At 41.5% G+C, this 14578-nt stretch overlaps 1 protein-coding gene across 3 annotated transcripts in view; it reads right to left on the bottom strand.

Annotated features, from left to right (window-relative positions):
- The window catches only part of dnah9 (dynein, axonemal, heavy chain 9), a 117576-nt gene that overhangs the window by 47028 nt on the left and 55970 nt on the right, over positions 1–14578 (bottom strand). For all 3 annotated transcript variants that reach the window (XM_026315463.1, XM_026315462.1, XM_026315464.1), the window contains 7 exons: positions 12501–12662; positions 11404–11600; positions 9402–9564; positions 8953–9076; positions 8032–8174; positions 6456–6617; positions 5995–6228 (listed from right to left, as the gene is read on the bottom strand). In XM_026315463.1, the coding sequence (XP_026171248.1) occupies positions 5995–6228; positions 6456–6617; positions 8032–8174; positions 8953–9076; positions 9402–9564; positions 11404–11600; positions 12501–12662 (1185 nt within the window). The remainder of the gene's footprint in view (positions 1–5994; positions 6229–6455; positions 6618–8031; positions 8175–8952; positions 9077–9401; positions 9565–11403; positions 11601–12500; positions 12663–14578) is intronic.

Here is a 14578-nt window from a genome sequence, read left to right as displayed (position 1 = left end):
GCATAGAGGTGGGTTCAATCTATTTTTGTCTCATTAAATGGTATAAGTAGCAATCAGTGTGTATATCATGGGCACTAATGACTATCGCTATCATCTACTTGAATCTCTCAGTTTTGAAAGTCTGTTCACTTGTTTTTGTTATTTATACCATTGCTGGAGCTGACCAGGCTCATTGGCAATTTAATTGAAACCTAAATATCTTCTCAAGTCTACAAAGAGAATTCTGTGGCTCAGGAAAGTCCAATAAACAAGCTCCACAAAGGGCCTAAACCATTGCAGATAACACTTTGTGACCTGCAGTATTGTGCCATGGACCATGCATGTGACCTTTAATCCATTACTAGAAAAAAAAAAAATCTTGTTCTGTCCAAGCAGATAAAGTGGCACAAAAAGAAGAATGGCATGTAAATCTGGGAAAAAAATAAATAAATAAATAAAATCTAAAAGCTTTAGGATCAAGAGCTGCTATCAGCACACACTCACACACACAAACCAAGGACGGTCGTAAAGAGAAATTAAAGCTGTTACAAACTCCTCATAACTCCCCAGCAAATGAGGCTTTGTATTCCCGTCCGACTCCATCAAAACGTTGCACTGGGGAAATAAAAACAGACTGTTTTTCATGCTTGTCTTTCAGCTAATTAACAAACAGGAAATCAGGCCGCAGGGAAGACAGCCCTTTCGGGTTGAGACGATTCTGTGCAAAAGATTTGGTTGAACATTAGACGAGCACCAAGTGAGCCATCAACATGATGAATAGGCAGTGAGAGGACAGAAGGGGGAAGAGGGGGGCGAGGGAGAAGAGGAACAAACTAATTGGTGGGAGACACTGGTGATATTCAATACATCTGAGCAGCTTCTGTGTTTATCTAGTGCAGATGAAACTCTAAGCAGGGAAACATGTCTCTCAGCTCCTGTCTCTATAAAGCAGCCCACTCTTCCTCCTTGCTGCTGTAAATGTAAACTAGAACAACAGTTTCTTAAGGCAAGATAAGATCTAATAGCACAGCTAAACTCATTCATCCAAATGTGACACGGCTTATGGACTCAAAACACATATTTTAATCTAACAATGTTTTAGGTTCTAGCGTTTGGCTTGCATTGCTGCAGTGACTAAGTATAGCTTCATTCATGCAACAAAGAAACATCTGGCTGTGTGTTCGTTGGGGGAAAGGAGGCTAATGTTTCTAGCTATTCTCCTTTTAAGGGAAACCCGTCATTTTGCTTTTTTCTAATGAAAGTTCTGGTTGGAGCGATTACATTAACCAACACTGCTGAGTTTGGAAGGAGCTACGCTGCTACTACTACTGGTTCTCCTAATATAACTAAAACCTGTTCTTACTTTTACTACTGGTATTATTAATTATACTACTTTACTATTGGTACCACTACTGACAGTAGATTGTCAGTAAATGTGCATCGAGACTTGTTCATGAGAAGATGTGTGGGTGAATGCTTTGGTGGGTTAAAGCCACAAAAACATCACTATGCAAGACTAAAGCCGCCAAAGGTAGAACACTCCCTCCACAAAATTTCAGGAAGAGGGGACACACGCACACCTGGAACTAATGTGTCCTCCAGGGACTTTTTGACTCATACATTTGTAAAGCATCCCCTGAACTTCACCCCAACACACAGATATACACTGATATACACACACTCTTTTCTTGAACCCTCCTGCCCCTTGTTTATGATGACCACAGGTGCCCCTGATAAGCCACAGACCCTCTTGCACAGAATGTTAAATAACAGTACATGTAGCAGCACAGTCATCTGTGTGCATGCACCAACACAGGGAGCATTAATGGTGTGTTGCTGCTCAAAAAGGTGTGCTCTCTAATTAGAAGCCTACTCAATTACCATACAGATCCTATATTTGTCTGTGTGTGTGTGTGTGTGTGTGTTGGCTCATTCCTACAGTAAATGTGAAACAGAAACACAGTTTTAACACTGTTTCTCTTTGGCCTTCAACACAATGACGTTACCTAAGTGTGAGGAATGTTTATGCATTTGTGTGATTTTGTGTGGGTGGCTACGTGTGGGCATGTTTATGCAAAGCACTGGAGAAGTATGGTATGTAAAAGTGAAATTGTGTGTGTGTTTACATTCACTTACATAGTGTGGCAGACCGACTCTAATTGAAGTTGCTTCACACACAGACTTTGTGTTGCATTATTTATATGGATAAATCCTCGGCAAAAGTGTGGAGATGGTAAACATCTCAACAACTGGATCCAGGTGTTGATATTAAGAATTGAAACATGAAATTCTACTACTTCTACTGTTACTATGATACCACTAGCAATAGTAGTATTGCTACCACATACTTGCTAAGGGTCAGCACAAAGGTAAGCACGATCAGATCAGCTTTTCTACCTGGAACATTTTTGCAAATTAATTTCACGTCCTCAAACAGATCCTCTAAGCTACTACTCTTGTTACAGTATGAATGTTATGACTACAATTACTTTACTAATACTTTAAATATAAAATGGAAGGAACATAATTTGCCAATGAAAGACTCTACAAAAGCAGGAAAGTAAAAGAATAGAGAAATTTAAAAAGCTATAAATGAGACATCTGCAAAAAAACAAAAGATAAATCATCCAGTCTGACCCCACAAAGTTCACAGTGCATAACACTGAAATCTGTTAGTAATAACCTGTATGCAAACAATTGATTGTCAGTCTGGACCGAGATTTTGAGGCAGGATTTCTAAACAGAGACAATGTCAGCAGGCTGAATACTAAATGGAATGTTTGTCAAATGTTGATGTCAAAAACACATCTTGAGTTTACCGTGGACATGAAACAATTAAAAGGAGAATTAAAACGCCACTGATGAGGTTAGACATATGATCCTGGAAAGCTTTGTGGAGTATGTAATTAATATCAATCTGAAATGTATTGTTAATGACAGTGACATCTAGTGCAAAGAAGCTACAGTCAGTTTTTAGTGTGAACAGCATTTGTTATTCATCCATATTCTGGCTGCAGAAAATGAGTGACAGCTCAAGTGTCAGGTCAGGAAAAACAAGTCCAAAGAGTCTAGGGAAGGATGGTAAAACCTGCATTATCACTGCTGACAGACTATACTACCACAATACAGGGAGACGTTCAATGGAAACTGAAATTTTAGATACTGCATAATTGATATTTTCCATTCCAAATCAAAATGTCTATTATTAGAGAACCAGGGTTATAGCTATAACCTCAAGTTCTCTTTCATAGCATTCGTTTTGTGTCTCACTATGGGTATACCAGATATACTAACTCCCAGATTGCCAGACGTGCCTGTAAGAAAGATAACTGTCCCTAGTGGTGCATCACATTGGGGGCTGTACTCTGTGAAGTCCCTACACCAAGGATAGAATATAGGAGTTGGAGCTGTAACATCCAATTTATAAAACCGCGCAAAGGTGTGGGGCAAAGCCCGTCATGCAGCGGCACACAGTTCCTGAATAGAGACCCCTTTAGATGAAGTGAGCACAGAGGCTGAAGACCTTTGCTAGTGTAAGCTAGAGCAATAGCACCCACAATATAGTGGGAAAGACACTGTTTTGAGACAGGCTTCCCTCCATGTGGCTTTGCCCAGGACACAAACAATTGATTGCTTCCCTGAGTCCTGTCCATATAGATCCGCAGAGTACAAACTGGACACAGAGAATGCATACGCTGATGCTCCTCCAAGGAGAAAGGCGGCAGATGGAAAGCACCCAGATCTATTGGAGAGCATGACCCCATAACCTTTGGGACAAAAACCAGGTCAGGTCGCATGCTGACCTTTGTATCTACTGAAAAGAGGGGATTCAGACCCAGGGAGGCCAGCCAGCGCTGGGTACAGGCAACCCAGTGGTATTGCTACCATAGAGGATGCCATCAAGCCCAAGAGCCTTTGACACTGTTGCCCCTGTGAAACAATGCCAGGCTGGAATACATGGTCGTTACACTTTCTGGAGACAGGAAAGCTTTGGTGTGAAGGGAGTCCAACGTTAGCCCCATGAAGCCTATTATATAGGGGGAGGGTCCCCGCCCCTCCTGACAGAGTTGTCACTAGTGTTATTGAAGCTTCTGATGAGGTCACGCTGGAGGCGAAACGAATGCTAAGAAAGAGAACCAGAACGGCTCACCCAGCGGAGATGACACAAGGTAATGTCATTTCAAGGTAACCTGTCATTTCTGTCATGCATTATACAATAGTATTATTGTCCATCCCATCCCCAGCTTCACCAATGGGATTTCCAAATCATTTAGAAACCTTGGTGAAATCAGGAATTGAAATGATGCCTCTTACTCCTAACCTGGCAAGATCACGGGTATTATTATCAACGCCAGTGAACTCATCCCCCCAGCAAACACCACCCCCTTTGCCACCCAGGAGCATGACCTCTGTCCCTAAATCAATTAAAACTCCACCAGCTCGACCACCTCAGCCAACACCTACACCTGTCTTTCCTCAGAGCACCCCTGTCAGACCCCCCCCACCTGCTCCCAGACCAAAGATCCTGACTAGCATCAATGCTGCTATCAGTAACTAGGACACCCAGGGCCTCTGCTGTTCTAGGACTTACAGCCCTAATAAACCACTTATCGACCTGAGGCCCAGGGAGAAAACACTCTCCCCTAGTGCTATAGCTCCAGTCAAAACACGCAGAGTGGCTAAAAGAGTGACAGTTAGACTGTCCAATCAGAGAAATCTAATTCAAATCCCTTGCAGACAGACAGTTTCAGGTCCTACTCAAACTAATTTGAAACTTGCAGTGCTCATCTGCTCACGGGGCTCCCAAAAAGAGCTGTAAGGCAGGAGCAGTACATACAGAACGCTGCTGCTCGAGTCCTCACTAGAACCAGGAAGTACAACCATATTACTCCTGTTCTCAGATCTCTACACTGGCTTCCTGTCGCTCAGAGAATAGACTTTAAAATAGTCCTGCTTGTGTATAAGTCTCTTCATGGCTCAGCACCACAGTACATCTCTGACATGTTGGTGCATTATGAACCATCTCGAACTCTGAGAACATCAGGGACAGGTCTTAAGTTCGTGCCCAGAGTCAGGACTAAACATGGAGAAGCAGCGTTTCAGTTTTATGCAGCTAAAATCTGGAATAGTCTTCCTGATGATGTTAGACAAGCCTCACCTCTGGCAATGTTTAAATCCAAGCTAAACTTGCCTTGCCTATTGTTTAAAAATGCAAAAGTCTATTTTATTCGATTACTCGACCAATCGCTGAAATATTTGGTAGAATACTCGACTCCAAAAATAAATCGATAGCTGCAGCCCTAGATGGAACCACTGCAGGATTCAAATAAAGGGAAGTTTTGATGTTTTAAAAAATGCACAGCTGAACTTCAATGCCTTGGGCCAATGGATGGTCATCATCTTTTTCAAGATACTTGTTTGTATGAGTTTAACACAAGCAAACAATAAATGTGCCATTATTTAAACCAGAATTTCTTTATCTTGGGGTTATGTCCTCTCACGATATAACAGAATTTAAAAAGTATAATTTCCTGGCATTTGTTTCAGATATCCTCAAATTAAGAATATGTTTTAGGGTTAGCTTTAACCTTTATGTACAATCCATTTCGAGCTCTTGAAAACAGTATTAAACACACTATTGAAAGTTTTCACAACATGGCAACGTTGGTTAAATAGCTCCTCTGAAGGTCTGTCTTCTACAGCACATTTGCCCAGTTGTTACAGAATTGCAGCTGTTTGAATTTACACTTTTCTGGATGCTCTAACAGCTTGTTAGCAATGTTGCACCTGTCCAGTGAGATTCTAGTAAACTGAATGTCTTCTGGTGAGATGACCTTGTCATTTTAGGTAATCTGCTGTTCCTAACTGCCTCAACTCAGCTCTCCAACTACTTAGTGAACATTACATATGTACCCTAGTCCAGCTTTTTCAGTTTCGATAAGTCAAGATGCTGTGTATGATACTGCTGTTCTTGTGCAGTGAGATAAGAATATAGTTTTACATAGATCACTGTACCTGAGCAGAGGTGCTGTTGAGCTTCTGCAGGCCATTTTCCAGCCGCTCCATCTTGGTAGTGAGGTCTTTACTCTTCTGACCCAGCAGACTACGATACAGCTTGATCTGCTCCAGGAAAGACTTGGGTGTTGTGTAGTTGTAGCGCCGCTCATTTGCCAAGAACTCTTTGGAAGTTTGATTGACACTCATGTGGACGTATGCCATAAATTTACTGACTGACTCTTTCACTTGTGGCTGCAAGAATTACATGTTACAGAACTGGTTACAATACATTAATAGCAGATGAGTGTGCAGATTTACAGTAGCTGTTTGACGGTATTTCCTGAGGCTCAGGTTGATTTTAATTTTCTGGGACTCTGGTCTGCTGTTGAAATTAACATCACATTCATGGTGCCTGACATCTGAAATTATCAGTGTGAACGTAATTTTTGTGGGTGGCTTCATGTATGAGCTGTTCTCACTTCGATATTCTCCACCTCCTGGAGGAACCTGAAGCTGACCGACTCAAGCGCCTCCTGCGGCCATTGGTGGAACCAATCGATCGCTGTACAATTCACCGCTGCAGGGAACTTCCTGCTGCGAACTCTCAGTTTGCTACCCACTGGAGAGAAACACAGTGCTACCTGCAATACATTCAAACACACACACACACCAGGGTCAAACAGATTTGAGTGTGCATTCAGCAGCCACACCATAGCAGGGAATTCCTGTTCAGGATAGAGCTTCTTCGTGGTCAAGATTGAGAAAGAAAAACTGAATTAATTATTTGCAGCTACATCATTAAGCAAACAAAGCCTCCAGCAAGCATGTGAATTAAAAGAGTGTGTAGGGCCGCTGGCTACGTCAGACTGATTTTCACTGTTGGAAATGAACAGCTGGCTTGTTGAGAAGCTCAACCAGATGCTCAGTAACATTAGACTGAAGAAACAAACATGTATAAGGCACACCCAGAGACACTGTGGATGATAACGCCAGAGAAAGAAATAGCTGCATACTAATTCACTTCTACTGTTACATTTGTTTCACTCCGGCTGCTTTCTTTAGGAGGACATCTATATTAAATTCAATGTGGCCATCACATTTAAAACAAAACATATCTAGAGCCAGAGTTTGGTTTGTCCATTCTAAACTACTGTAGAAACAAGGCAGCACAACATGACTGCCTTGGTGAAAGGAGACCCGCTCCCTGTATAGATTTAAAGGCTCATTCTCAGATTAATAAACTGCAACAGTTGGTATTTTCCAGTGATTACACACTAATGACGACATATTTATCAATACTGTTGTATATTTTTGCTGCTGTAATAAATCACTGTAAATATTTTATAGCGACTGAAACATAATGCAACACACCCTTAGCAAACTTCATGCAAACATTCTGCATGACATTACCAAGTTTTTTGGGAAAGTGCCTCAATCCATGCAGACAGACAATTTTGAGCCAGAGAACCAAACAGCAATCCACTCTTTATACAAGGCTGTGCCCATGGGATTGACTTCCTCATTTATTTAGACTCCAACCCAGGGAGGGTTGTGCTGGAAGCGAGGCGGGATGTCGGTGGTGGTGGCCATGCACACTGTAATAATGACAGGATAAAGAAACCCCCTGGAATCCCTCTCTCCCCAGGGCGAACAAAGCGGCTACCCAGTGGTGAAATTATCTGCAGCAGAATACCGGCTTTTCTGCTCATGTCGGTGATTTATAATGACATCCACTGACTCACGACATATTCAAGTTCATCTTAAAATGTCAGGAAAAAAATTATCTGGGGAGAAGCTTCATAATAAAGCTAGATGTTTATCCAAGTATGAGGGTTGTTTTATTTGCAATGGTAAATTAAGAGTGTGAGGCTGCATGGTATTTCTATATTAAGAACAAATTCAGATGTAGCTCTAGGAGACAGATTAATGGCAAACCTCTGCCCTAAGCAGAGCCCCAGAGAATAACTTTTTCTAGATGATTAGCAGTGAAATTCACAATAACAAGGAACAAACTGTTCTTTGTTCTGTACTTGTCTGATTATCTGTCGGGTTCACCTTGAGCTGTCTGCGAACACGGTCGATGAAGAACTTCCAGCAATTTTCCCTTGTATCCATCAGTCCTGAGCCACGGACTTCTGGCCTCATGCTGCTGATGATGTTCTCCAACTCGTCATCTGGGAACAGGTCTGGAATCTCTCCTTAAATGGATAAAATGAGCCACATAATCAAGAGACACCACCAAGACTGAGGGAAACAGTTACAGACAGCTACACCCATGTGAGATCTCGCAAATTTTCTTTTCTTGTCAAGATTTGAACTGACACTAAAACTCATATCAAATCAAGGTATGTTAATAGAGCTGGTGGCAACAGGAGTTCTTACAGAGGACAGGCTAGTACAGAGATGCAGAGTGCTGCAAGTCAATTAAGACTGACCCAAATAAGTTCTCTTAGGTTGCTTCTTTTGTCAGAGCAAGTCCTGCTCCGGTGTGAGATTAGGGCAGAAAACAAACTCCAAACCTAACTGAAACTTTTCCGATAATTACAGTGAATTGCCAATTCATTTCATTACCCAGAACATTGTGTTCAAGGAGCTAACCGCCCTGTCTGATAATAATAACAACCTCTGCCACATTAAAGTGGTGTCACCATTCCTAATGTGTCTAAAATATTCACAAAGTTTAGCTGCTGGTTCAAACAGTAGTCAGTGAAAAAGTTAGTGTTGTACTGGCATCTATGAAAATGATATAGTGTTGTCTTTTTTGCATACTAACTGCAACATTACTACAAACATTACTACAGGCGATAATTTCCTATTCACAATGCTAAGCCTTAATGCAGAGTGTAAATCTAGATGTGATTCTCAGCTTTGCTTGCAATTCTTCTCTATGTGTTGCAGTTGATGAGTAATGGTGCAGAAATGGCACCACAGTGATTTGTTGCTGTGGTGAAGCAAAAGCATAATTAGAGCTGTTACCCGATGCCAGCAGATCATTGACCAGAACAAGGAACTTCTCGTCTGCCACTTGGGCGTCAGTCATTAGGAACACAGTGCCAATATTCTTCACGCCAGCTTTGATGTAGAGCGACGCCAGGTCACTCTGGGTGACGGGAGGAGAAAGACAGGGAGTGGGAGAGTGACACAAATAATGAGACTGGGCTGTGAGAAGCCTAAAGATTTGTTATTTGGCAGCAATACATGCCTGAGACCTTAATCACTGTAGGAATACTGTGTAAGTACCAGTACAGTGCAAACATACTGTGAGAGTTATGTCTGTATTTCCCTCAAGTACACCTCCATGTTGTAATTTAAAAATCATCTGGCTGGCAGAGCTGTAGAAATATGATCAACTGTTTAATGCTGGATATGAGACCAAGAGATGGATGATGTGCTGTGGTGTGTTTGCAGTGTAAAGCCCCTCACACCTTTAGGTCAGTGATACTGTAGCCTTTTCTCAAGGTGATCTGGAAAACCTCCAGATTGGAGATGAAGGCAGCCAGTCGGGTCAAACTCTGCTTGCCACTGCCGCCCACTCCTACCAGCAGCGCATTACCCCGTGGACACTCCAGGATTCGGTTTATACGGCAGCTACATGTGGAGATGCAGACAGCCGGGGTAGAAGGGTGGAGAGGAGGGAGCAGAGGAATCAGAAGAAATGCGAGATAAAAGGTAGAGGGCGAATAGCTGAGTAAAGACAATCTGTGACTCATAAGACAAACAGCAGAAGACAAACAAGCACAGGTAGCTTCTCTTTCTCTCTCTCTGCTTTTATACCACCCATCACTCCTTTTCATTTAGACGTAGCAGAATGAAATGTATTAAACATGAGACTAAACTGTACTGTGCTCCTGAGAACCTTTACTCTTTTATTAAAACATGATAAATGTTGCTCTTGTCTCTTCACTTTAAACACATTAACTGCTTTAATTTTTATTGCTTCATTTGAAATTGAACACACTAACACGCTTCAACTGACATTTCAGCTACTGTCATTTCTCGCCGACACCTCTACTGAGGTTCTCCTACACATTTCAGCTTTCTCCAGCGCTTGGTCTGAAAGGAAACGGCTCTCACTGCTTATACATATCTCTTCCTTGTCCACTGCTTTTATATATATTTTATCTCTACTCACAGTTCAGTTACTTTTATCTGTCAGGTTGGGCTGTTTTAGCACAGGGCAAATATTTGTGAACACAGCCTTACACTTACGCTGATGGTTTAACTGCTTTCACCTCTTACTCTCAGATGTTTTATTGTACACATCCCTACATTTTCTCTATTTTCTCTTTGCCTCAAATTTCTCTCATTTAAATCTACCGGGTTCTACTGTTTTCGTAGCAACATCAGCTACTTTCACACACTGGAGGTCTTAACCTCAAAGTGGCATGTTTTCAGTAATTACACTTAAACTGATTTCAGCTTGTTCAACATTTCAACTACTCAAAACGCTTTCTTACTTTAGGCTCTAATCGATTTCAGTGCATTTAATTCAAAGGACACGTTGACTTCTAACAGTGCTTCAACTTAATTCAAGTTACATACAGCTATATTTAACCCCCATAATATTGTTCATGCAAATGATTACCTTTTCTGTTTGTTCTTCATTTTCAAAGTAAGTCAACAGACTTTAATTTCCTTGTATTGTAGCCTTTTGCACATTTATTAGTTTCTTAAACATTAAACGGTGAGAGCCTGCTACTGTATTAGATCATCCTTCTTCATATTTACACTTCAGATAACAGGACTGACCTTTTCAAAACAAATTGGTCATGGTTTATTACATGAGTTGTGGATTTATAGAGATAAAATACCTGCTGTATTCAGATTTATCTTTTGAATATCAAGCACACAGTCATGCCCAATGCAGGGATTTTACCTCAGCGCTATCTGCTTTCACCTATTGCTCGCATTTACTAAGGAAACTAGTAACTAATCAATTATCTTTGATTATATCAAAGTTGCTACAACATATTAGTATCTTTGTTCACATCACTTAAGGGATGAAGTAGGCTCATTTTTCTCTATTAATTTGGCATTTACTGACATATTATTGGGGTGGGCCTCATGGGATTTGTTGATTATTAGAAATTAGAAAAACAGAGAACATGACCAGGATTTATAACAGCTACGAGGATCAGGGGATCAAATTTCCCAAAGTTTTATTTGGACAACATGAATATAAGGATATTGTGGCCCAAATTCATTCTTAGACTGTATACTGCATTTTAGTCAGGCTGTCATGTGGTATGTTGCATGATGTTTTAGAGATTTCCCTGTCTCTGCTTTTGACAGTCTATAAAATGGAACTCTTAATCTTAAAATACCTGGGAAGATTTTTCATAGCCTTGACAGCAAATAAAGAACCTGACAGTAACACTACTGTTTACTGTTTCTGGTTTCTGTATTCTCTCCAAAGCTTCCACTTACACGTGAGCCATTGCATCCTCAAACAACACCAGATTTAGGGTGGCGTTGACCTCATTGTAGCTGTCCAGCACCTCCAGCAGGATTTTGTTGAGGCTGCTCCAGGACTCTGCAGCCATGTACCTGGCCTCCCCCGGCCCACGAGCAAAGTGGCAGTACAAATTCATCTCTCTGGTCTGCGCTAGAGTCTCTTCCATGTCCTCAGGTAGGGACACACACACATATTGCAGTGATAAACACAGAGCTGCACACTCTTGCCCCTGTCAGCATAACATTAGTGTTCAGCTTAAACAGTTTGGACAGGGACACAGCTGAATATCACAGCTGCACAGAGGCTGACCTAGTTCATTTTCACCCTGGCAACTGCTGGGCCTCAAACATTTCACTGGAGAGATTTCGTGTGTCTCTAAGGAACACTTGTTTCCTGTGCTAATCTCCATGGGCATAAAGCTGCAGTAGGTGTGATGAATAAAGACTTTCTGTACAAATTCACGTCTATATTACGGACTGCTGCAGTCTTCCTTTTCATAGTATCGGGAGTACTGTCTTACATTGCAATGATCTCTAAAGATTTTATTGTTTGTATGTAAAAATAGTATGAAAACATGCTGCATATTGTTCTGTGGATAAGGGACAAATTGTCATAAGTTTACAGAAGATTCCAACTCTGAATAATACATTCTGGTGAGGGTGGGACTTCTTCTCTTCCTGTGTGTGTGTGTGTGTGTACATATACTTGTCAGATTCATCACTGTGGCATGACCAGTGTGCATGCAATAGAGCCAGACAGGGTAGTGAGGGGAGCAGTGGACAGTAAACCATTGAAATGTTTTCCAATTTGCTGGACTGACAGTGCAGACCCTGACAGCCAGACCCCCAAACCACACTGATTAATATTCTCTCCAACCCTCCATCCTCTCTCTCCCGCCCGACATTCTTTTTTTTCCTCCCCCCCTCGTTCTCCTCGCTGTGTTGGCCACTAATGCCCAGGTCCAGGCACAGAACAGGCCGCCTAATGATTTCCCTAACCTCCGCTTCCTCCCCCATTTCTCAGCCTCTCGTTCTTGTCTTCCTCCATTGAACTTTGTAAAAACTCTCACCTCATAGAACTTTTTCACTGTGTCCGCCTGCAGCTTATCAAAGACCTGGAAGTCCTGCTCCTCCACCAGCTTGTCTCTGTAGACCCGGTTGGACTCGTGCATGTAGATTTTCAGCAGGTCCGCGGGTGCTTTGAGACACTCAGCGGTACAGAAAAGAATGCCCTGGGCATAGAGGAGAGAGAGGAATGTTTCAGAGTTTCATTCCAGAAGCCAATTTGGCCCATTGACACTACAATGAGGAAAGAAATGCAGCACAGTCAAAGTGGGTAAATCAATGGATATCGAGTGGGCAAGCTCTCAGTTTGTGTGACAGAGAACTCAGAAAACAATCTTTCATTTCACTGTGTCAGAAGTATTACTGCATGGGGAGATAAGTTCTACTGGCAGGTGTTGGGTGGAAGAACTGAATGGTGAAAAATCAAGGACTTAGTGTATATGTGACTGTAATACTTACAAAGAGTCCTTATTTTCAAACAAGACTGAGACCATGTCTGAAGACATACATTTGCTGTACGCCTTTTATCTGAGCACAAACAAGCCCGTCCATTCACAGGTGTGAAAATTAGCATTGAGCCACCTTTGTTTTTATGTTTATGTTGTTTTAACACTAGATCTGGTGACTTTTAAGACCCCTTTAGCAACCTTATTAAAAATGCAACAAATCTGGAAACAACATATATAATATGCTGACATATGTAATATCCCTTTATGCTCTCATGTGGCTGTGCGTGCTTCAACTAAGGTCGAAGCAGAAGAGAAGTTAAGTCCTTGACCACATTTATAACTTCATTTTTTATTTTTTGATATATTTAAATGCAATAATGTTATGATATCATCATTAAATGAGCATGTGCGAACTAGCAGCTCTCCCCACAGGCCTTAGCTAATTTCACTTCAAAGTAGTTGGAAACAGTGTGTGTAACTCCACAACTATCCTATCATGAAATATAATGATTCACAAGTGCCTCAAATCTCAATTCACTGCTCACTATGAAGTATAGAATATCTCTTACTGCATAAAGAGAGTAGTAAATGACTCTTCTGTGGATCGTGTATTGCGGTACAATATTTAATACAGAAAACTCTATTCAATATTTCACCAGAAAACAAAAATGTCAGCATTATAGGGGTGCCAGAGAAATGTCCGTATAACATTTCATAGTAATCCATCCAGTAGTTAATAGTTAATGAGATACAGTATTTTAGTCAGGACCAACTGATGGTGATCCAACTAACGCTGCCATTAACAGAGCAATGCAGCCAGCAAAGCTGAAAACTAGTTAGATTAGTGTTTTTCTTTGTTGAAGAAAAACAGAGTTTGAAATAGAAAGTCATGACAATGAGCAGATAATGTTTAGTGATGATTGATAAATGATGTATCTCTGGACAAGGCCTGTGTGACATGTAGGGTTTCCCACAGGGCCGCTCTTGATGCAGCCAGGCAGAACTAGGTGCCTCGTACAACAGGTGCCGTGTTGGATGAGCAAGGGGACAGAGCTGCACCCAGGCTGTTTTTTCCCTCTCTGTACTCTGTCACCCAGGAGGCAGAGGCAGAGGCAAGCAGATGTTTCCAGCCCCAGAACTTATTCTAATCAACAGAATCATCTCCGGGGGTACAGCCAGCTGAATCTGATCTGAGCCCACTGAATGTGACAATTGGCTGCTAAATCCACTGTGTAATGGTGCAGATGGGAGATGTGCTGTGTGTGAGCCTATTTGCATGGCTGTGTGTACTGAAGATTTAAACTGATCTACAAAAGTCAAGATGTTTCCCTGAGTATCTGTGACTGATCTAATCCTTTGACTTTTAATAGATCTGTCTTTTCTACTCCATTTTATTGTTTAATGGTGCACAATAAAGCACTATATGTACTCTGTACTCTATATAACAGTCATACTTGAGGTTGTTTCGTCCCACCAATCAAACAAAGCACATAGCACTAACTGAGCGAGAAGGAGGAAGAACTTTGTTTTCCTTCTATCTATCTGACTTCGACTACTTCATCCTCTCTGTCCTGGGTCTTTCAGTGCTTTGTTCAACTCAGGGGAGAAGGATTAGAGAGTTCTAGGTGTCAGCA

The sequence above is a fragment of the Mastacembelus armatus genome, chromosome 19 (genome assembly GCF_900324485.2).
Source record: "Mastacembelus armatus chromosome 19, fMasArm1.2, whole genome shotgun sequence".
NCBI classification, from domain to species: domain Eukaryota; kingdom Metazoa; phylum Chordata; class Actinopteri; order Synbranchiformes; family Mastacembelidae; genus Mastacembelus; species Mastacembelus armatus.
This window is presented reverse-complemented; position numbering and strand designations above follow the sequence as displayed.